Consider the following 24,323-nt stretch of genomic DNA (forward strand, 5'->3'; position numbering starts at 1 on the left):
TGTAACAATTTTCATTTTTTCTGCTTCAAACACTGGCATGTGTGGTGTTATTTGCTAATACTTAATATTATTAGTACACGCATCTGCCTCATGGCATCATTTTCTGATTTCTCATACATTTTTGCATTCCACACCTGTCATATCCTTATTCTGTTTTATTCCTTGCTACTTTTTTTTTCCCTACCTCTTTGTGCACTTTACCCCACTGTCTGCTCTTTTTATTTATTCTCTCCCCTGCAATCTATTTCCTCCCTGCCTATCTCTGTCTCATATCTCCGTTGCTTGCGGTCAGGGAAAAGTTCCTCACTGAGATTCAGAGTCCCCGCTATGCCCGTCTGAGGGATTGGCACCACGACAGGTCTGCTCGCGCCCTCAATATCAAATCCTGAGCGACATCCTAGATGCCACGAGACGCAGAGCCCAGCCAGAGCCTGCTAGCGATAGCCACACCGCAACGACTACGTGACAAAGACGACGAAGATGGCCGACCGTCCAATGGCAGTTAACAAATTCACCTTTCGAATACAGATGGGGTGAAAAAGAAGTTTGGGGAAAAAAAAGAAAAGAAAGAAAAGCAAACCAAAAAATAGAAGTAACATAGCCTAGATGACAAAGCCTGAAGTGGAACCTTGCATACTGAGCCTAAGTGTAAGATCTCCCTCTGAATTTCTGACTTGATGATTGTTGACAACACTGTGGACCACTGTGTCTGTAGCCCTATTTTCCATTTCACACTGCGTTACTTGGAGTAAACTGGTGGGAAGGTGGGAAGGGGGGTGTCAGCAGTGGGAAGCGCCTTTCTGTTCGTTATTCTTCTTTGATTGTGTAGTTCAGACCCTCCTTTGATCTCTCTGTCTGTCTCTCTCTCACTCTCTCTCTCTCTCTCTCTCTCTCTCTGCTGTTTCCATTTATCAAGTTCTTCATCCTTTTTAGAGTTTTCATTTTGATCCCCTCATCTTGTTTGCTTCTCCAACCATTAAGAAAGAAAGGGAAGATAAATCTGTACTTTTTTTTTTTTTCTGCTGTCATCAAAAATATAAAACATCTGAAAAAAGGCAACTCTCGCTTCTCTGTCCTTTCTTCTGTGTTTCTTTCTTTCATGTTTATTCAGTATTTAAGCTTAAAATTATGCATCTCTTTTCATCCAACTCTTATTTCTTGTCCTCCTCCAGTTGAGTAACAACAATCAGCACATCTGCCTGCTGTACTGAACAATAACGATTATATAGAAGCAGGGTTTCCCTCAGTATTTTTACAGTCTTGAATAAATGGGACGCCTTCTCAAAGATCAGGGTTCAAGATTTACTTTTTGTTGCAGTCAGGCATAAAAACAACAAATGAGCATATACACATGAAGTAATACACATTAATTAAGTGTAGATGTGCTTGGTGAGGAAAGCTCTTGACTGAAATAAAAATATGTAAGAGTATTTAAAACCCAACAAAAATGAATGTAAATTATAAAAAAGACCAACATCATCACATTTTAGAGTTTAGGTGATAATTTGCTGTAGTACAGGAAGTGGTTAGAGAGAACAGATCTAACGGCAGATTACACATGAGACTAAATGAAACGGTTTGGACAGAAAAACAAGTTTAATCAGTACTCATGTTTTGATGGATAGGTATTTTGTGTTAACCCAGTTAAAATGAAAAGAAAAATCATGTTCGAATCATCATCGAAACAACTAGAAATTCCTCAGAAACCTTTAAAACATTTACTTTTTACCTTTTTAGGTGGGTATGAGAGAAACGTGGGATGGTTGCTGGTAGCAGGGTGATATTGCCCAATAGATTGTGATACAAACATGTAAACAGAAACTTGGTAGGTGAAACCTGAAACCAGCAGTAAAACTGAGCAGTGGGAGTGAATGAGCTGCTCTTCCTTACATAGATTGAAGAAATCATCAGGAAACCAGAGAGAGTTATTTTAAAACCATTAATTAATTTAGACTTGAAAAGGTATTTGTAATTACATACAGAAAATGGAAATTTTGGTTGATTTTGTCATTGCAGAATAAATAATTGGTAGTATTACAATTATTAAACACGTAGCTGTATAGTGACTGAAAACCACTTGAAATTTGGTCTTTGAAATGTTTCCAAAATTTGAATCTGCAAGATGCAGTTAATGTCAAATTTGTCAAGTTAGCAGGACTCTACCGTCAAAACCATATTAAATGGGTATATTTCAAAGAATTTGAAATAGTCAATATGAATAAATAAAACTTGATAATATGACACAAAACATATCAGCATATATACATCATCTGCACAATTGTGGCTGTCTTGATGCGATGTACCTTTGTAGATAATAATAATAAGGAACAAGGAATGAAAGAAAGAAAGAGCTTGTGGAATACATCAGAAGACCTGAGCAGCCAATAGCAAAGCAGCCTCTCTCTGCCCTCTTAGACACGTGGTACTATTGTTTGACACTTTGTCAGTTGTCACAAACTTATAGATCTGCATCACCATTACCTCCTTACTGTGGAGGGTGATATATTAGTGGCTTCTCGCTCCAGCTAAAATCAAAACCAGCTCTATTGTCTGCCTGATGCTGAGCTGCCAACAAACTCCTTTGCTCATCCTCATCGCTGTGGTCGATGCATCCCACAGGAGAGGAAGCCAAAAAGCCAAGGTGGATCTGAAAACAGAGGTGTAAAGAGTGAACAGGAAATGTCAAGGTGATGTTTAATGGGGCGCTGCACTGCAGCAGGTCCAAAACTCTTATGTCAAAGGCAAAAAAAAAACAACAATCCTGTCTGTACAGTCTGTGATGCAGGAATTGTGCACCTGCATCACACTGAGCCTCTCGCAGCACAGAGGTGAGGAGGAAGATGTTGAAAGCAGTGAAAATGTCAAGAAAACATGATCCAGGCCACCCCAGGTGGGAATAAGTCCTGTAGAGGATGTACTTTAATTTGCACCTGCAACCTTTACCAAAGTGAGGTGCAGCCAAACAAACCTCTGAGGTGTGGGAGAAGTCAGTGCCACTTGCCTGTTGTCATGTAGGGGAGCACGGCAAGAGATTGTAGCCAGGGGCTGAGGTATTGACCAGGATGTTGTTTTGTGAGTCGATAGGCTGGATCCCAGAAGGTTGAGGGCAGCTGACCCAGGGTCTGTGTGTCAAACAGGCTGAAACTGGTTTGTTCTGTCCTTTGGTTGACCCGGCCGCCAGGGATCCTTCTATCTCCTCTCCATTTCCTTCACTCTTTTTGGCTGCATTTTCCCTCCAACAGTCTCCCGGTAGGGGAAGGAGGGGGGGGGGGGGGGGGGGGTCTTACCTTCCTTAATTTTGGAGGATTTAACTTCCTCTCTGTCACCAGCCCTACAAGTCATGTTCCTTCTATTGCAAAGGGATTTAATGTCCTTTATTATTCAGTATGCTGTTTGGAAACAGACTGTTTTTATTCATTTTCTTGCTGGATAGCTCCCAGCTGTAAATCTGCAACTTCTCCTGCCTCTGTAACTTCTTGTGTGTTCTTGAGTTGTTTGGATACAAAAGGAGCATAATTGATAGGCAGACTTTAACCTGATGCTATATAAGGCGATGCTATGGAACAAGGCTGTTGTAGGGTAATTAATTTCCCATTTTCTTTTTCTTTGCAAATGAGAAATGATTTCATCATCTTTCATTAGTGTATAGTAGATGGCGCAGTTGATGATGTAAACACGTAGATGCCTAAGGCGGTGTTATATTTTTTCCCAAGATAAGACATCTCCAGAGCTCACTGTCTTGGCTCAGAAGTTGTTTTCCGTCTCAGTCATGGTTTGAAGATTTTCTGAATATAGTGACGCTTCCTGCGGGTAACAGAACTTTGAAATGTAGAAACAACTCTTTATTTCAACAGTTCTGCACATGCAGGCTTGAAGGGAAAGTCTTCTGCATCCAGATCTGACAGCACAACACGTCTGATGAGTTTCCCGTTCTCTAACTTTGCCCGTGAGTGATGTCAATCAATCCAAGAAGATGTTCAGGGGTCTTATTGCTCTCATTAGAGAAGGTTGATGCAGAGGTGAAATGTCTCCATCGAATGCACAGCATGGTGTCTGTGGTTCAGCATTGATTATTTTATATCACATGATTGATTTTTGTCTCGTGAAGGTGTGATAATCATGTAAAATGGCCTTAAAATCCATCTATTACAGTGTATTGTCTTTACAATTAAACTTAATTTACCACATGAAACCAGCTCATCTTGCGGCAGGTGAGAATACTATTCTATCCTGTTGATGCTGATTTAATATTAGTAATTATGATGCTCATGATCATACACTCAGAAGGTAACCTGTGGCACATCTTAATGGAGACAGCTATGGCTGTTTATATCCAAACATGACGTTCATTGAGTAGTAGTAACCATGGTTACTGAATGGTGTGTGTGTACCTTTTCTAATTAGTAATTTTCTCCCCACAGCCTTGAGCCAACTCCCTCACCTGCCAAGGCCCAGGCAGCAGATAAACCAGATGGTGAGTTTCTGCTCCTGCTGAAGCGTAAAAAAACCCCCAGCAGCATCCAGTAGAGGTTGTGCTAATAGATTCTTTTAAGTGTCAATACATGAGCATCAGCTGCAACAATGTGACACGTACAACTGTCACAGCAGACATCTGGAAGGAGTATGTATATTACATAAAAGTGCCCCCCCTCCCTCCCTTTGTGAAATTATTCAAAGTCACAGCCAAGTTTTTCTTTTTAAATGCTGTAATTCCAAAACAAACCATGTTGGTTTCTCTGGCCCAGGCTCCAAGACTGCAGCTGCAGCAGCAGGCAGCTCAGCTCCTTCCGTTCGACCACCATGGGTCACTGACCCTAATTTCGCTGACCGTTTTCGCCCGGACAAGACCAGCACCGTCGTGACCCAGCACCAGCAGCCGGTCCAGCCGACGCCGATGCAGAACCGCAGCTCCATCCTGCAGGCAGCGCAGCAGGCACCCGAAGACAGCGGGAGGACCCCGGTATGTGGTGCCTGCAACAAAATCATCAGGTGAGACCGCACCGCCCCCATCTACGATGACAGCTTGATTGATTCGTTCTTATTGAATAAAACTGTCTGTTCCTTTCAAATTCCTTTCAGAGAGATGACACATAATTTGATGCAGTTAATATACACAATGACAGCAGCAAATTAAGTCAGCATAATTAACACAGTTTGGAGACATCTCGTTAACACTGGAGACAAGCATTATGCTGACTTTTAAATAATTTTAATCTCATTTAACACATTTCACAGAGTAACCTTAGTTACTTATTCTGCTCACTGTTGCAAGCAAACAAGAACTTTTCAAGTGGACGTATAAAGTTGCCAGTAGAACTTTTAAGATGTTTCCTGGAAGTATTTGTTTCTATTGCAGCTGTCCTTGTTTTCCATGTTGAAGTGGAACCACTCACTCTGTGTGTGTGTGTGTGTGTGTGTGTGTGTGTGTGTGTGTGTGTGTGTTCCAGGGGTCGGTACCTGGTAGCACTGGGACGTTCATGGCACCCAGAGGAGTTTACGTGTTCACAGTGTAAGGCGGTCCTGGAGGAGGGGGGATTCTTCGAGGAGAGAGGGTCTGTCTTCTGTACCAAGTGCCATGACAACCGATATGCACCCAACTGTGCCAAATGCAAAAAGAAGATCACTGGGGTAGGAGCTGCGTTATTCCATCAAGCTCAATCAAAACCAGAAACATTGGAATAGGGCTGCTGTTTCATAGTGTGATTTTTCTGTACAAAAATACATGTAGTAGTCTCTGCTGTACCGCAGCAACACCAGCTGAGCTGAAAATAAAACATTTACAACCTTTTCTGCCCTTATCAGGAAATCATGCATGCCCTGAAGATGACCTACCATGTTCAGTGTTTCAAGTGCGCAGCCTGCAAGACTGCCATCAGGAACCAAGCCTTTTACATGGAGGAGGGAGAACCCTACTGTGAGAGAGGTGAGAAACTGCAGCAGGCACATACTGTACTTAAAACCTGACAATTCTAAGTAGAAATGACACCTTAAAAAGTGAGTAAAATAATGTTAAAGGAAATAAATCACTCCTTTGCTAAATTACTGGGATGGAATACAAAGATCGGTGCAGTTAAAGTTTCTGTGGTGCGTGTCCTCTATGGTGGATTGGCACAGAGTATTTAAACACTGTGGTGCATTACGAACTTGATTCCAACTTTGACACATAAACATAAATTATTTGCACCCAAATTTGCTGCTTTTGTGTTTGATTTCCTAAACGATAAACTCTGGTGAAAAGCAGGGAGTGAGATCTGCTCCTTAAATTAAATTAACATGATAAATATGTTAATTTTCCACATTTTGATTTACGATGTCTGGACTCTGTCAAATGCTCTCATCATGTTTCTGCTCTAAAACAAAAAAAAGATAATAATAATATTAACTATACATACTGTTCATATTCTGACCCTTCTAAATATCCCCTCATAATTAGTCTCTACTAAATTTCTGAACCACAAATCTATTTTTCAGTCATAAATACCTTATCAGTCATTAATAAACAGGTGATTAACCCTCAGTTAAGCTTTCAGAGAGCAGAGAGATTATTCTTTAGGTTTATGCTATTTGTTTATGGAGAAAAATCATTCACAATCACATTGTACTATGGTCTTATGTTACCTAAAACAACCATAATGATTTCAATTAATTTTTATTATGAATGTGAAGAATGCAACATTCAACATGTGACATTTTTGAGTAAATATGAGTCAAATTTAATCCAGAACACCCTCTACTTACAATGTATGTGTACCTGATAAAATTTTTAAATCATTTTTGTAATATTTTTGTATATTCTCAGTCATAAAATTTTGGGCTAAATGAATGATATTTAGGATGTTTTTACTGCTTTCAAATGTAAAAACAGGTCCAATTTTACCTGAGTGTAAAAAAACATAAGAACATTGTAACACTAATGAGCATTATTAAAATAAACAACATCTCAGTACAATCCCTCCCTGAATGTTTAGTTTGAATGTGTTTTCACTGAAGGACCGTGTCTTTCTCTCATTCATACTTAATAATACAGCGTTTTCTGTCACACATTCTCAAGGCTTCATAAAGGAGATGAAGGCATCTCCATGGTGAAAAATCCCCTGCTGAACAGAAAGGAAAACATCATATTTATGTGCTTTATGAAGGAAGAATTGAGGGGGAAAAAAAACTGGGTAGTTGGCATGGACACCAAGAGCCACCAAGGATAAGAGATGTCACCCAGAGCAACCCCAGTTTTAACTAGAAATTTGAGTCTAAACCTGAATTGAAGGCAGACAGTAGTTAAAAGCTTTAGCAGAAAATAGGACACATGGGGGAAAGAAAAAGCATGCTCAAAAAGCTCCAGTGTGCAGATTGATTAGTTCCAGTGCCAGATGAGAACAAATGTCAACCCATGTACAACCCCCATGGATCAGGCTTTACACATTTATCGTAAATCTGCACTGGGTATTAAGTTCATGATAGAGCTCGTGTGACAAAAGATGTCAGATATTTTATTTACTTTACTTGGATGTTCTATCTAAGGACAGAGCAGGCTACATAACAAAAGCTTGTGGAGCAAAAACAGTCAAACAGAGCCACCGGGTGATTCAGAGGTCTTTCAGAGTGCATGTTGAGATAAAGTTGTTTCTTTTGAAAAAACACGTCTCCCCGCAGGAATCATTTTCATATTTTTTATCAAGCTATTTGTAAAACATTCCATTGTTGTATTATTGCTGTGGGGTTTGGCATGGGCCTACATCATGAATCTCTGGGCGCGTACCACATTCAATCAAAGTGTGATGTTTTCATCTGCTGTAATCTATTTAGCTCCAGTTTACTTCATACATTTTCTCTATTGGTTTTTATGAATGGTGTGTGCTCTTCTATTGTGCTGTAAATGATTTAGCGGGGCGGCGTGCTTCTCGCTCACTACTAAGGCCCTGACGTGGATTGCTGCTTTATCAGAGGGCGAAGCCAGAACCTGAGTACTCATACTCTGAATAATGCCTTTAGCGCTGATAAACATTGTGCTGCCTCAGCATCTTCCAGGGATTGTTGCGGCTCTCACCCACTCACTCTTGAGAAGCAGCATTATAACCTGACACTTTCCCCAGAGTCCGCGTGATGAAAGAGACTGGCAAATCCAGTTAAGTATCTGGAGCAATTTCCTCCTCATCGTAATCCCTCCTTTTACACCCGAGAAAGGCACTAACGTGCAGTGGGTGGACAAAATAACGCGGACACCGACGTATCAAATGCCCAGCGAGGAGAAGAGCCTACATTTGGCTTCAAAACGGCTTCATCCATCTTTATTGCCGTCATTCTAAGTTCTTAAGTGTGTGTGTGTGTGTGGTGTGATATTACTCATCTTCAAGAGGAAAAGCCTGGAGTTCTTTAAAAAAGATGAAAGAGGTGGAAACCTATTTCACACTCTGTGCTCCAGAACATCCTATAAAGGTTAAGTGGTGTTTACATAAGGTGATCGGGGAGGCCATGGAGGGTGCCTGACCTGATCTCTTGGATGATAAAATCTTTTTATGAATTTATTTTTAGTATTTAATTCCGATGGTTATCTCACACAAGTCCAGATCTCTGGACTCACCACCTCTCCTCTCATCACCTTTCTCTCTCCAGACTATGAGAAGATGTTTGGCACCAAATGCCACGGCTGTGACTTTAAGATTGATGCCGGGGATCGGTTTCTGGAGGCCTTGGGCTACAGCTGGCATGATACGTGCTTCGTCTGCGCTGTAAGTCATTTTGATTGATATGGCTCCCTGTGGGGCTCTCTTTGCCCCATCTCTCCTGGCTGTCCGAGCACAATGCCACCTGAAAAATCTGCCTCCATCTCTGAACTCTGAGCTTTCCCCTCTGTCTCTCTCTTTCAACCTGTCACCTGCAGTCTATCACTTTCTCCATCTCTCTTTCATTCTGTGAAGGGAAAAAAAAAAATGCAGTCAAGTAAATAATATGCGCCTGCTCTGGCCAGTAGAAAGTTGTGTAAAATCGCATTGGCAACGTTAAGGTCTGATATCTTCTCTACCCCTGTTTCCCAATCTGTCTGTCTCTCTCTGTCTGTCTGCCTCCTTTCATCTTTAAAGCTCTGCCAAATCAACCTGGAGGGGAAGACGTTCTACTCGAAGAAGGATAAGCCCCTCTGCAAAGGCCATGCCTTTGCTCCGGTGTGAGAGAGCGAGCTTCATCTTCAGAGGAAGGAACACTTCGTCTCTCTCTCCCCGCTCTTTCCTCACTCCGCCCTGCGGCACACTCGTACACACTCTCCTCTTCGCCAACCACACACCTAGTTAAACTCAGTCAAATGCAGCCTTATTCCTTCCTGCACACATTTTGTTTCTATGTTGGAGGCTTAACGCTAGCTTCACCATACTGTTACTTTACTGTGCTGATAGGACAATTGCAATGTTACTGCCTGTAAAACCAAATGCTGTGTTGCGTAACTGGAAGTAGTCAAGGAATTATTTCATGTCTCGTCACTAACTTGTCAACTTTTAAAGTCATTTTAGATACATTAAAGATGATTTTGCAGTTTTAGATCAGATTGTAGTCACTAATGAAGAATTCTCATGACTCTACTAATCTCATCCTTGTTCAGTTTGTAGTAAGATCCAGTCAGTAGTTTCCAAGTTGGAGGAGTCATTGAGCCTCTAATAATCTCACACACTGCAGTAATGATCTGCCTCTACTCCAGCACTAAAGTGCGGAGAAGTGGTGGCCCCACTCAGGACCCCGGGCCACTCACTGACTCTTACTGCAGCGCCTATTAACGTAATGGGTCCAGTCAAGCAGGAAAGGGGTGTCCTATTTTTGCTTGACTGGACCCCCGCACCTCTCCACAGAGGCACTAACCGCTTTACTTATCATGTCGGCTCTAGCAAATCAGAGCACATACTGCAATTAATAACTGTAATTTCGAGTCATGTAATTATCCTTAATCGATCCGATTTTAATAGTCACACATGTGGGCGAATGAAAAAGTGCTATTATTGTTTTTAAATGTTTCACACTCCTAAAATAAGGAAATTAGCTTTGAAATTCTCAATTATTGGACATTTGTTAAAGAAAAAAAGAAATGCATTTGTCCCTCATGTTACTCTGATATTGTGATTATTCCTTTGAGTACTTTCAAGCCATGGTTGGATATGTATTTATATTGCTTCAGAATGGGCCTGTGAGTGTTTTTATAGCTGCTGGAAGTTTCAAATAAAATGATTAAATAATGCTATGTGCTGGGGCAGAACGCTGGACTGAAATGTTTTTTTGGAAGTGAACCCATCTGTAAGATCTTCTGTTGACTGATTGGTTTGCAGTCTTTGCTCTCACTAACACCTGCTCCCCAACAACAGGACAATAGACTTCATCATGTATTTTTATGCTCTCTTTGTGTTGTCGGTATTTGATAAGTGTCTTTTTTTTAAAAACGTTTCACACAAATAGCTTTTCAGCTGGAACCAGAGACCCTATAGTGACTCTACCACCAACATGTAATACAGAAATAATTAGTGCACTTATAAATGGTTAAAATTTAACAAGCACACAACTACATATTTCAAGCAAAAGATCCAGTCCTTGATTTAACAATATATAATTTATTTACAACAATTTCAGGTTGAATTACTATACATACCTTTCTGAAATGTCATAGATAGATATATATACATAAGGCCAAGTAAATACTTGAAAGCACTTAGAAACGAATTTCCAAAATTCTACCCACAAATCCATATCATTGTCCAAAAAGTACAGAAAATCTCCCTTAGCAGAAGTTTTTCCATTGCCACAAAAGTTTTGACAACAATTTACATTGACGATAAGGAACACAAAAGGTTAAAAAACAAACAAACAAAAGAAAAAAAAACAATAAATAAGGATTATACAATTGCATAAGCGCTGTGGCATGTAATAAATACAGCATTTTTGACTTGCAGAAAGGCAAGGAACATTGAATCAAGGAACTTAATAGAAAACCATTCACAAGTACAGAAGTCTATCGTTAGTTCAAAAATAAAACAGTTCAGTCAGTGACAGGGAGGTTCGCACGCACCCGGTCTTTCACTCACTCACACTAACACACACACACACATACACGTCCTTGACACTGAATAGTAATGAGTGATACAAAAAGTACAGCTGTGAAATGTAACATTTTTCCCCATAACACAGGTGAAATTAAAAAACCCTTGAACAAAGCATGTAAGTTTACTGACACACAACTATCAGGCCCAGATTCCATCATGAAGGGAACTGTATTCATCACACACAGTAATTGCAGATTTGTTAGATTTGTTGGACAAGTTCGATGTGAAGATAGATGCTGAACATCCTGGCGGCTGGTGAATTACATTACTGAAATGTGCTTAGACAACACATCCAAGACAATGACAGGGGTGATAAAATTTCACACACAGTCTGACTGTACAACTGCCATGGCTCATCTAAACATGCTGTGTCAACACTGGCTTGTCACTGTCCCAAGAACTGATGACCTCTTTCTCCAATTAAGCCTCCGTACGCTCCCAGTGTAGTGATTCACTAAGCTTTTAGTGACTATTTCCACCTTGTATTTAAATGCTTACAGTTATAGAAATAACCAGGTAGACGTATGCAGAGTAAGGACGAACAAAATATGTATAGAAACTTCCTGTAAAACAGTCTCTAAACCCTTAACACTGCAAAAAGTCTTCACTGCTAGATCGCCAAAGAACAGTATATAGGCAAACACGTCACGGTTTAGACTTGACAAATGCTGCGCCAGTTAAGTGTCTTTTTTTGGCTTCATATTAAAATATAATTTACATTTCTTTACAAAGTGATAAAATAAAATCGAACAAACAGCATGAACTTGCCTCAAAGACAAAAGCGAGGAAATGAGATTAAGTCATGATTTGGACTTTTAAGTCAGCAATAGAAGAGACTGTAACGCTGATTTATTCTATACTAGCTGCAAGTAAAACAATATGTTAATGACACAATATGAGGATGATGAGGTGGCCTCAAATGATATTCATAAAACTTTGGTTACCAATTTGGCTGATATACAGTATGCAAAGTGACAGCACACGGCTGGTATAGAAAAAGTATTTACATATTACATGTGACGGTGATCCATTTCAACATGAAAAGATTTATTTAAGGTGATGTCACCATTTTGTCTGAAAGGGGCTTAATTCAAGGGTTACTTTAAAGGTTTTTTTTTTATTTAAAAAAAAAAGGGTTAATTTTTTTTTATTTCATGGCATCTCTACATCAAATAGAACAGGTGTTTGTAAAAAGTGTCGGTCAAGAGGAGGCATGTTTTAATGGGATGAAAGAGAAGCTAAAAGGAGTTAACAGGTGCTGAGATGCCATATAAAAAAAAAACCCAAACAACTTCCAAGAGAAAACAGAAGAAAGGAAACTACACACTTCTTTCCCACCACAAGGTAACATAAATGTACATTCCAAATATCTGACAATCATAAAAGAGACTCCAGTTAATCTTAAAGGTTGGAGCCACAGGAGCTGGTAGGATGGGCTGTGCTAGCTTGTTTAAGTAAGAGGGGATTTAATGAAGAGGGCTCCCTTTACAACTTTAACAGACAACTTCACATGCAACCCTGAGGAGGAGAGAGAACTATGGCTAATTTGGGATTGCTCACATCTTTTAAAAGTATAATTGCTGAACCAGTGGACTTTAAAAGATACTCTGTGTTTACGTTGCCTGACCTGACAGACTCATTCACTAATAATGTGTGTAAATGAATGCAAAAATATAATAAGCAAATGTGTAGTTGCAGTTTATGTTTCTTGCATGAATCTGCTGGATCATTTTTGCCATCCTGGCTCGTAACAACAAAGAAGGAAAAAAAAAAAAAAAACCCCTTTCAAAGCAGCTTTTGTGAGCAGAGGCGTGACATTATGGAAATACTGTTTGCCATACAGCGAATACAGCATTCCCACCAACATTGCTTTATGAATTATAAAAGCAAAGCTGCAGTGCTACCCTTTCAAAGTGAGTAATGAAGTAGTGAAGATTTTGAAGATTTCTTTGTCAGATTTTCTGTCTACATTATTCATACGGATAATAACCCTTTTGGCCATGTTTTACATTTAACATATCTGCTACAGAATGAATTTAATCAGGGGGGGAAATGTCATTTAAGAAATTAGTTTTGACGACATTCAGTGTTCACATATATGCAGCTAGAATGCCTTTCGGCCCTATGGCTCCTTCATTAGCGGTGGAATTTGAAACAGAAACACACCACGATGAACGATTGGGTAATATAAGTCGTGAAAGAAACTGGACGGACCAAAATCACAGGCTTTAAATAGAAATGGCTTCTGAAACATGATTTAAGTGAAGATATTACTCACTCCTCCCTCAAAAAGTTCAAAGAACCCAAACCCCACATATATTGATTTAGAAGCAAGAGAGCTGTGAAGCGTCTCGCTGAATCAAGATGTCAAGATGTTACATTCACAGTAGTGATACCGGCTGGACTATAAAGACACACAAACAGGATGAGACGGGGTTTTGGGGTCGTGACATACAATCTATTTTTAAAACCTGCATGTCCAGGATGTGCTACAAGCCGTCTGAGTGCGTGTATGTGTGTGTATAAAAAAAAAAAAAAACAACAACAGATAATGACGCATGTGAAACGTACATCTATATAGTGTCACTGGGTTTGGGAGGGGACGTTCTCAGACCCTGATGACCTTGTTGAAAATGTGTCTGAAGTGATGTCATCTAACGAACTGGCCAATTGCATAAGTCGCCTTTTCTCTTTAACCTGAAAAGACTGGCACCTTTTTGTCACATTCCCTTTCATTTAATATCTAATATATCATTTTTGAATCAAAGTTCAAAAATTAAATTTTAATATTGGCCATTAGTAATAGAATTACTTTTGCATATTGCTCCTTATTAGCCATTATGGCCCATTTGTGTAGAAGGCATGAAGTTATTTTAATGTTCATTTTTAGGTAGAACCAGGGGTGTGGACTAATTTAACCTTAATTTAACCTTTTGGTTAAATGGTGTTTTCTCTACCAAGTTGCTTTCATGAATACAATTCCCACACACCCAAACTCTACCTTTTCCTTCATTTGGTCTGTTAAGATTTTTATTCTGTTCGACGGGAAATAAAGACTCAATCCTACATAAACCCTTTACTATCTCCTAAAGTGAAGAAGAAGCTCCGCTCTTCTATTCCTGCTGCAGTTATTGTTGTGTATTTTGTGTTGTTGTGTTCTGTACTTTCCTCTGCACCAGTCTCTCCCCCTTTTCTGGGTTAGCACTCGCCATCAGAGACCAGGAATATCATGGCTTCCTGTTTGCCAATGTCAGCCATGACCGTGGCCAGCTGGTTGATGTTGCCGCTGTGGAAATGTTGTGCCTCCCACAGGTCCAGGATCACAGAGGTTGGGCTCGCTTTGGATGCAAAGAAACTCATGTGTCTGCGCAGGATGAGGAGAGAGGAGAAAACACAAAAAGTACAGTGAGAAAAAAAAAGTGAGAGAGAAATGAGGCATTTTAATTCAATCAATCCATGAGCACATATCAAAACGGACAGTCTCATTGGCTGCGTTTACATGGACCCTAACATTCCACTAATAATTGGAATATATCCAAATAGGAATAAAAATGCCTCATTTAACCACAGAGACTGGCCTGATCGGAGGGAATTTTCAATTGGGTTGAGTGAGGTGTTGTAAACCTTTGATAATCGGTTCAATAGGAAAATATTAACCATGTAAATGCTTAATCTGATTGTTTCTCTCTGGATGGAATAAATATATTCTTTCTGTGCATGTTTGCCCCACGTCACTCAGTCAGTGATTAAATGCTACAACTCCTAAAGACCCAAGCCAAGTTCCCATTTCCTGCTTGCCACCGGCTGATGAAAGAGAAGGGTGTTAGCCTCGAAGTTAGGGACAATGGGTTAGCTTAACCTGACCGGTTCACCTAAGGTGGACTGACTTAAGGTGGACCAACTGTTGTCATTGTAGTGACAATCTCAGGTGCTCCTTAACAGAGAGCAGAGAAATGTATGGCCGCCCCTCCTCCCCTCCCTGAAATCTTCAATCATAATGATGTGAGTCAGAATGAAAAAAGTGTGCATGTGATCGCAGCTGTTTTCTCTCTACACTAACAGTCTAAAGAAAACCTTTTCAGTTGGTATTTTATTGTGCTATTGCTTCTTGTAACTCTGTCAATGTCAAGTTTTATTGAGTGTTATATTGCTACATCCCACTATGCCGTGTTGGAGCACTAACTAAAGAAATGATAAAAGGTAGAAGAATACAGTCTAGCTCTTGAAACTGTCATCAAATACACAATCTCTGGCAATTTCCATTTGAAGCCGTACTGAAGCTTAACAGCATAAGCCTCATTCTTCTTTATTTGATATCGGAATTGGCCCTAAATCTCATATAGTAAATCCTATATGGACTTTTCACAGTTAAGTCGGAAGTGACCTTTTCCATTTTAGGAGCAGAACCTTTGCGATCAAACTCAATCAATGACAACAAAGCAGTGGCCCCAGCCAGCTGTATATTTGATGTTGAGTGGGACCTGATCCCCGCGGTACCCGAAGATGCTTGTTTGATTTAATGGCCTTTTTCTGTTCTCCAAATGCCTGGGGCCTTAACTGTTACGTAGAGCACACATGACATTAAAAAAAGAGAGAGAAAACAGCATAAAAACCCCTGGCACAAAGGGAGACGGTGCTGTGTGAGTGTTATGTGAAATGGGAGGGGGTGAGACAGGAAGCCCGAAACTCCTCCAAGTCCTTTTCACCTTGAGAAAGGTCAGACAGAGTCCATTAGTTCCTTGTATCTTCTGTTTGCCTAGTGAAGCATTCTGTGGCAACATGTGGCTGCTCTGGCAGTCCACAAGCACTGAGAACACAGTGTCACTCTGCTGTTATGAGTCAATTGAATTTTAAAGCGCACAAAGCCTCCCTCTGTGGCGAGAGCACACAACAAAGAGTGGTGTTGGTCAAAAATTACCTGGGAAGGAACGTCTGTGTCATTATGCAGATAAAAAAAAGATAGAGCTTAGTGTCCAATGTGTCAACCTTGCTTATTCACCTCGCTACGTGAAACACAAGCTTATCTTGTATGGCTCAGACACAGCCGTTTGCACAGTCTTGGGAGAGAAAGATCAAATAAAAGGTTCTTGGCATTTTAAGTTTTATTGATTGGTCCCGTTCCGCTCAGTCTGAACACTTTACACACAGAAAGAAACACAGAAATACAGCATGACAGAGTGCCAAGGAGCTGCTGCCTTTTCAGAAAAACATGTTAAGGACAGATCAAACAACAGAGCAGTTGTTCCTTCCTTAGGCCTAAATGAGAATTGATTATGTTGAGCAAAACGTTGCTAATTAAACCTGTAGTGTAACCATTCAATTTGTGATTAATTGGAGTAAATAAAGTTGATTGGACAAATTAAGTGTACCTATTTGATTTCATTACGAGATAGAAATTAAATTGGAGGGTGAGGGATCGATGCCTGGCTCCTTTCTGTTACAGGTGCTCCGGTGATAAAGTACAGTAACTGTGAGAACGAATTGGTCTGAGCTCGGCACAGATCCAAACCTATTCCATCTTTTTTAGTCGCTGATGGGCAGCTAGCTTGCTACCTTTCCAATTACAACTGTTAAACAGAAAGTAGCGGGTACAAGTTTAGCTGCAGACTTTAAGCTGCTTACCTGTTTCTCAGGGAAGAAGGGGGTCGTGTTTTCTAACGGTAATGATAGCTGTATCCATCAAATCCACATTAATCCTTTAACGTTAGCTGTGTCAAATGAGGATTAGTTTGCTGTGACAGGACCTTGTTTACCTGAACTTTAGGAGAAACACTCTGCTGTGGAGACGCACTTTACATTGATTATGTAAAATAACTGGAATTTCCTAGTTAGACCCATCACAATCAGTGTGATTGCATGTTCTGTATTTTAAACAAGCTGTGTTGAAGTATTGGGGTCAATGGAGTCTGGATGAATGAGTTTCTGCTGCATTTCTTAAGAGACTTTTTGTAAGCTGGTTATTCCGGCGTGCTCTCATGATCAGTGATCAGATAAAGTATTATGGTGTTGTGAAGTTGGTATTTACCTCTCAAGTTTAAGTCTTTGTGCTAGCATTCTCCAGTCGGCTCCGTTGGGACAGGGGGCATCCAGGCTGCTGCAGATCTTCTGCCTGATGAGGTATGGGATCTGAAAGGCGCTGGGCCCCGCCAGAGCTGTGCCGTTACTGTCCATTAACAGAAACTCAGAGTCCACAGCTCGGGTGTCCTGTTTGGCACAACAGACAGAAAGCACAGTCTTCAGAGAAACAAACATTTATCTCAGCACAGTGTGAATAACGCTGAATGCTAAATAATGGTGGTTGCAGGATCCATTAAAGAGTCTAAGAGACCAGGTCAGCCGGACGTTACCTTGGCGATGTTAAAGTCGAGGCTAAAGCTCTGTCCCTCCCCCTCCACCTGCCACACACACAGCTGGCAGGTGAGTTCGCAGGTGCTGAGGCTGAGCCGCTCCAGAGTGAACGTGCAGTGCAGGTACCGCTGGGAACCGTTCCAGATGTGGTAGAACGGGATCTCCTGCAGAAAAACACGCAGCACACAAAAACGGCAATACAGCATCACAGTCAGAACTGCATGTTCGACACCATAACAGGACTGCCTGCCTAGAATACATCCATATCATCATTAATTACACTGACATGACCTGTCATTGCTGGGTGAATACATCTGAGGCAGCGGACTGACAACATTCGACTTCAAGGAAGAAATGTGCCGTTAATGACAAATAGTTTCTTTAAAAAGGAGTTAATATCTGTCAGTGTCTGAGTTTATTACAGAAGAAATCAAACTAGTAGTCTGGAAGGAGAAACAGTTTCTATTCGTGTATTATTTTTCAGTTGATTCAGCTTCTCTTTTGCAGGCTTGTACTGTTTGTGCATTTCTGACCACTGCTACAAATGATGCTGCTATTGCACAAGCTGACACATCATCACAGCTCTACTTTGAATCACAAGTACGTCATGTGACTTAGTGGTATATATGTATGCATAATCGCTTTGAGTACTACCACTGTACAGCACTAGCTTCTGTCTGGCAGAACAGGGAGCTACCAGGGAGTGTTTGGTAGAATTTATTCAAGGCTGACAATTTCTACATCTTTCTCTCTGTTGCTCCATATTCATGTCTCATTTGCATATCCCAAGAGGTAACTTGGGAGAAAAAAAAAAAAAAAAAAAAAAAAAAACAGGGCGCACTAACTCCTCACTTCACCCTGGGTTCAACAGCTGACAAGAACTCAGTTTGAGAGTGAAGTGGGGCTGCAGTATGTGCTAGTAACCAATCGGGGGCACTGTTACCCAGGCAGACAGACGGCAAGCGGAGGGAGCCGGCTGAAACGCACAAAAGTCTTCACGGAGCCCCAGGGAGACTAAAGGCCTTTTTTGACCATACTGCTGAGAGGGGAATAACACTTCCAAATGAGCAGGCACAGTCCAGAGGAATAAGCCTCTGTTCTGGGTGCATTGTTGCTGCCGCTGCTTGCTTGGCACAGCCGGTGTGTTCTCTGTGGGGACCTGGTGCTCAGTGCTTATATAGTTACAGCCAGAACATTTTCTAGTCCTCTTTGAACAGCCCCCGTGTTCCCGTCGCAGGGCTGCAGTGCAGTGGGCCACGCAGGTGTGGGGAGTGCAGTAGAGGTGGAGAGGTTCCAAGATTCAGGTTGTGAAGTCCCAGATATTTACATATTCCTCTATATTTCATCTGGGCTCCATTTGAAAGAGCAGCAGCTAGGATAATCAATCAGCTTGCCGCTCTGGGTTAGTGCACACAACCCAGCTCCAATATGCACATGTATACACCTCATGTGCAGGCACAAGTTAACAAAGAGATGCACACTCTATGCACAGGGGTGCACACACACCCAAAAGTTTCCCTCGATTCTGACAAATGACTTAAAGTTGTTCACAATGCCAAGAACTTGAAAAGTTATCGGACAGAAAGGTCCTGCAGTAACAGACTGGAAAACACTCCTTTGTGTGAATCTTTAAAGTGATCAACTGTAGCAAAACCAGAATATACTTAATTAAAACTCAAACCAACTAAAATGAAAACAACTAGACCATGAATCCTCATTAACAATAAAAAGTTGGCCCTGATGAACTTTTGAATACTCTGTAACATTGTTTGTGCAGACACATAGTCCATTCTTCTTTAATTTCTCTGGATGGCTAATTTAAAATGACTTGAGACAACATGAATTTTAAATTGAGTATACAAACAGAATCAGAAAGCCCTATAACTAGTGATAGAAGAATTTGACATATTCAGAAAAGCACTTCTTTTACATCTCCCTGTTCCCGCTCTGATCTGGAGTGACTCCCTTCCCCTGTAGCCCTCCAGGGCTGCCCAACGCACCTGGTAGCCGGCTAGCAGCTTGCTTCTCCAGTGCGCCTGGGGCATGTCATGGATGGACAGGCGCAGGTTGTGGTAGCTGTCTTTGAAAAGCAGGACGTGAGGCTCGTCAATCAGCCGACCCCCGAGCTGCCGCTCCATCTGCATCACCTCCTGATGAAAGAGAGAGAGAGGCAGAGAGAGGAGAGCCGTCAGGGCTCAGAGGAGACACATTTACCATAGCAGTCACAGAGGTAAGCGAAAATGTGCAAAACAATCCATAACTGTGTAGGTTTCTTGTTTATACACACACAAAGACACACATACACACACACACAAACACGCACAAAGACATTCAAAAATGTGTCAAACAAATACACAAAAGCTTGCTTGCACACAGAGACATGCAAACAGAAACACAGCAAGAGCATGAGGCAGGGATACAGTACATCTCCGGTCAGGAAGATAGTGTCCCTGCATGTGGCCGCAGCGGGCTGGACCGACTCGTCTCCACAGCGCTTTAATGTCACCGCAAGGTTGATCCCCCACCTCAGTGTGTGCGCGCCCAGCTTTTAACAACTGCATTAGCATGCAAATACTGCAGCCATCCAGGCCTTCTAGCTACCTGGGCTGTGATGAAGTAAATGAACGAGCCATTAGTCAACTGCTCATTGTTCTCGCATGGCGAATCTCCTTAATTTCATTTTTGTTTTTGTGCCAGGAGAGATTTGTAAATGCATGCTTAATATTTTAATCTCTGTGGGACTTGCTCAGTGGACCATTTGTTGCCATCCAAATGACCATCTGGAATGGGATGATAATATCCGCAGTGATTCCCTCTGATCTATCAATTCATTTTGAGCTGGGTGCTTTGCGTTGAACGAGTCCTTAAGAATCCAATACTTTGGATGGTGTTCACATGTACTACCCCACACGCCAATCAGAGGAGCATATTACAAGATAGAAAACAGACCTCTGAAATCGGCCGTGTGAAAAGACCTCAGAAATAAGATATGTTCTGAGGAGGGAAACAAGATGGCAGCAGAGGGAAAACTGTGAGAATGTGCCTTGGTGTCTAGGAGACATCTCAAAGACAACGGCTCCAAGAGGGAGATGTGTGTATAGATAGTGGCCATATGTTGAGAGCTGCATGCCAGCATGGTTGCCCATGGTATTATTTCAGCAAAGACATCTAATTAAAGTGGAGAATGGCAGTAATTTCTATCTGCACAACATTGATTCAATTCTCTGCCCTCTTTCCCTGGAATGAATTAGAATGATTCCAATTATAATGGAAAGGAAGCTGTTAATTATCCAGTTGGAATTTCTACTGTGGTATTATTGTATGTCATACATAACATGATTGATTGACATGTATTTGACCAATAGGAAGTCTTGTGTAGTATGGACCTATAGGAACCAGGCTGGGTGCGTCAGGCTGGTTAACATGTTCCTTGCAAGCTGCTAAGCTAATAAAAGAGTTGCATATTTAGTCAGCAGTTTGTCTCAAATGTATATACTATATTGCAAACACGACATGGTGTCAGAAGTTCTGTGAAAACAAAAAAATAACTAAACTAAACTAGAAACTAAAAGGCCACCTGGAAAGAAAAAGAAAAACTGGTGAGCAGTAACAGTGAAGACAAGCAGAGTGGGGAAGGAGCTAGCAGAATGGTTAACACACCCGGTGCTACGTTTAATATCCAGCCACCGGAGCCCTTTGATTTTTCCAAGCCGCACAAGTGGACAAAATGGATACGGAGATTTGAGAGATTCCGTCAGCCAAGCAATTTAACGGCAAGCTCCAAAGAGAATCAGGTGAACACTTTGATCTACTGAATGGCAGACGAAGCTGGTGATGTTTTGAGAGGCTTGAAGCTCAGTGATGCACTTCAGTGCCTCTAGACCAGAGGGATGGCCTTCAGTCGTTCTTTGTTGTGAAAAAGAATATTGTTTACGAATGTGCATGATTTAATATGCGCAAGCAAGAAGCAAACAAGACTGTCGATTCATCACTGCCCTGTACGCATTAGCAGAGCGCTGCAATCATGGAACACTGCATGATGAGCTAATCGGGGACAGGACAGTCAGTGTTTTCCACAGGTTGAGAATTTACTTGTGGTGGTGGGTGGCGCAGCATGTGATGGCACGGTCTGTGATGGGCGGCTTCAGGAATAAACTAGTCAAACAAGGGTTCATGAATAACTATTTATTGCAAACGAATAACTATTCGAAATAAATATCTATGTGTCAACATAACTGACTATTAAGAAATAAATAAAATACATTTTCAATTTTCAAAATATATTAAAGAACAAAAAAACAGACTTAAACTCTGCCTTTTGATGAACATGTCAAAATAAATAACCATTTAAAAATAAATAATTACTTAAATAAAATACATTTCACATTTTCAAAATATATTCCAGAGATCAAAATACTTTAACTCTGCTTTTGGTCCAAAGTTGTTCTTCCTAGTCTGTTGTCATGTGCCTTTTTGCACAGTTGGTATTCCCTATTGGAACATTTATTAGTTTTCACCATTAATTTTCCTTGCTTTGAAAAACAAAACAAAACATTTCAAACACCAGTCTGGGACAAAAAAAATGATATTGCAACTTATTGTGATATTTCCACTTGCAATACATTATCAATACACTGGTGCCAAGTATTGATACTTGTTTTAAAAACAAAAAACAAAACATAGGACCACTCAGAATAGACTCAGCTACTTTGGCTTACCACTACCAGATCTTCACTACTCTCTAGCACATTCATGGACCATTGTAAAGGTTTCTGTGTGGTACTTGTGTTGTAGGAGCTAGCGGGAGAGGCTGTCCGGTGTGTGTGTGTGTGTGTCTGTGAGGGAGTGTTAGCACGTAGCAGTATCCTGCTGTTTATCATGTTAATGTCTAGCTTCCTGTCATCACTTGTCAGCCTTGAATATCTTGTTAAACTCTGAATATAGCAGTTACTTATCGGTGGGTTGTGTGTTGTTGTGTGTTTACTGCCACAGAAAAGGAACAAATCTTTGGACTATTAGCACAATGTCACCTCTGTTGTCTCTTATCAAACTTGCTAACTCTACCAGCAGCTCTGTGAGAGGCCCAAACTGAGGTTACAGTTAGCAGTGTTGTGATATTTATACTGCATATACCACTTGGCAGCATTTCTGAGGCTGAAGGTCGGCTGGTCTGTGTGCATTATGGAATGACAGTTGCACATCTTGATTGAAGAAAAATTGGAATTCATATTTTATCTACCTGGGCGGGTCTTAATCTACTTAGATGGGCTGCCCAAGTATGCTGATAGTGGTGGGGCTGGCAGACATATGGCTCTCAGAACGCATGCAAATGGAAAAAGACCTAGACCTGGAAAAAAGCCATTAACATGGCAAGACAATCAGGAGATCAAAAAGCAGCAAAACATACTGAGGAATGATGCCAGTGGTATAAAGCAGATGGATGTTAGCTATGTGGACAGAGTGTTTAAAGGCAGACAGCAAAAGGAAAAGCCTAGATTCAGCAAATCCAAAAGCAATGGAGCAAAGCCACACAGCAGTCAGAGCAAAAATCCAAAAAGCTCCCAGTGCTACAAATGTGGTGGCAGGCCTCACCCTAAGCATGAGTGCCTTGCCAATGATGCCAAGTGCCGCTCCTGTGAAAAAAAAGGTCACCAGCATGTGTGCCTTGCAGGTAAAGCTGTGCATGGTATTAAGGAGAGGAAAGCTTCTTTCTTGGCTCTATGACATCTGATGATGATGCATGGACTGTTGAAATAGACATAATGGCCAGAAACATCACTTTTAACTTGACACTGGAGCGGATGTCACTTTTGTGTCAAAGACTGTTTTTAACAGCATTTTTCCAATGCACAGGAGCCTGTTCTCCAGAAAGCAGAGATACCTTTGTTTGGTCTTGGACAGACTCCACTAGACGTGTCGGGGTTCGCCAGACTGCAGCTGGGGAGAGGAGCCAAGCAGACTATCTTGCACACGCCTTTACTTGAAGAGTTTACCAACTTTTATGTAAACAGTGTCACAGCTCTTGTCAATCATATGCATTTGTCTTTTTAATAGTACAAAGGTACACACAGGGAGAGAAGGAGGCCTTGGTCTATGTGGTCAAAAATTTGAGCATGCCCTTGCTTGAGTTGCCAGCCATTGTAGCCCTTGGCTTACTTATCCGTGTCGACAGCAAGGACATGGAGACCCTCAAGACAAACTACTCCAAGCTGTGCAGCATGCTAGGTGAGGTACAACAACCATACGCCATCAAGCTTAAACCAGAGGCTGTGCCATTTTCCTTGAAAACCCGCAGGAGGATTCCACTACTGCTGGTAGGGAAAGTCAAAGAAGAGCTCCAGCGCATGGAAAGCCTGGGCACCAGCCAACTGACTGGTGTTGTGCCCAAGTAGGACGGTAAAAAAGTGCAGTTGTATGTGGACCTGACCAACATGAACAAGTATGTGTGCTGTGAAAATACATCCTGCCGTTAGTGGAACACTTGCTGGAGTGAAAATGTTCAGGAAACTGGATGCCAACATGGGGTTCTGGCAGATTCCACTTACAGAGGAATCAGCCAAGTACATTACATTCATTACACCCTTCGGTTGGTTTCACTTTAACTGTCTTCCATTTGGTATTGCCTCAGCACCTGAACACTTCCAGTGCAGGATGGCTGAGGTCACAGAGGGGCTAGAAGATGTGGTCTGCCATGGTGATGACCTATTGGTGTGGGGGTGGGACCAGGGAGAGCATGACGCTCGACTCCATATCGTGATAAAAAGTCTGGGAAAAGAAGACATCACTCTGAATGTGGACAATTGTGAACTCTCCAGGTGCGAGGTGGTCTTCTTGTGTCATATCATCATAGCCACAGGCATCTACCCTGACCCATGAAAGACAGAGGCCATCATGGAGATGAAG

At 41.3% G+C, this 24,323-nt stretch overlaps 2 protein-coding genes across 8 annotated transcripts in view; one reads left to right on the plus strand and one right to left on the minus strand.

Annotated features, from left to right (window-relative positions):
- The window catches only part of pdlim7 (PDZ and LIM domain 7), a 37,391-nt gene extending 27,434 nt beyond the window's left edge, over window positions 1–9,957 (plus strand). For all 4 annotated transcript variants that reach the window (XM_044363552.1, XM_044363554.1, XM_044363555.1 and 1 more), the window contains 6 exons: window positions 4,422–4,474; window positions 4,746–4,989; window positions 5,448–5,628; window positions 5,803–5,923; window positions 8,611–8,726; window positions 9,078–9,957. In XM_044363552.1, coding sequence (XP_044219487.1) covers window positions 4,422–4,474; window positions 4,746–4,989; window positions 5,448–5,628; window positions 5,803–5,923; window positions 8,611–8,726; window positions 9,078–9,164 — 802 coding nt within the window. In that variant the 3' untranslated portion in view covers window positions 9,165–9,957. The remainder of the gene's footprint in view (window positions 1–4,421; window positions 4,475–4,745; window positions 4,990–5,447; window positions 5,629–5,802; window positions 5,924–8,610; window positions 8,727–9,077) is intronic.
- The window catches only part of unc5a (unc-5 netrin receptor A), a 143,968-nt gene continuing 129,443 nt past the window's right edge, over window positions 9,799–24,323 (minus strand). For all 4 annotated transcript variants that reach the window (XM_044363551.1, XM_044363550.1, XM_044363549.1 and 1 more), the window contains 4 exons: window positions 19,421–19,570; window positions 17,420–17,584; window positions 17,098–17,276; window positions 9,799–14,436 (listed from right to left, as the gene is read on the minus strand). In XM_044363551.1, coding sequence (XP_044219486.1) covers window positions 14,271–14,436; window positions 17,098–17,276; window positions 17,420–17,584; window positions 19,421–19,570 — 660 coding nt within the window. In that variant the 3' untranslated portion in view covers window positions 9,799–14,270. The remainder of the gene's footprint in view (window positions 14,437–17,097; window positions 17,277–17,419; window positions 17,585–19,420; window positions 19,571–24,323) is intronic.

Source organism: Thunnus albacares, chromosome 10 (assembly GCF_914725855.1).
Source record: "Thunnus albacares chromosome 10, fThuAlb1.1, whole genome shotgun sequence".
Taxonomy (NCBI): domain Eukaryota; kingdom Metazoa; phylum Chordata; class Actinopteri; order Scombriformes; family Scombridae; genus Thunnus; species Thunnus albacares.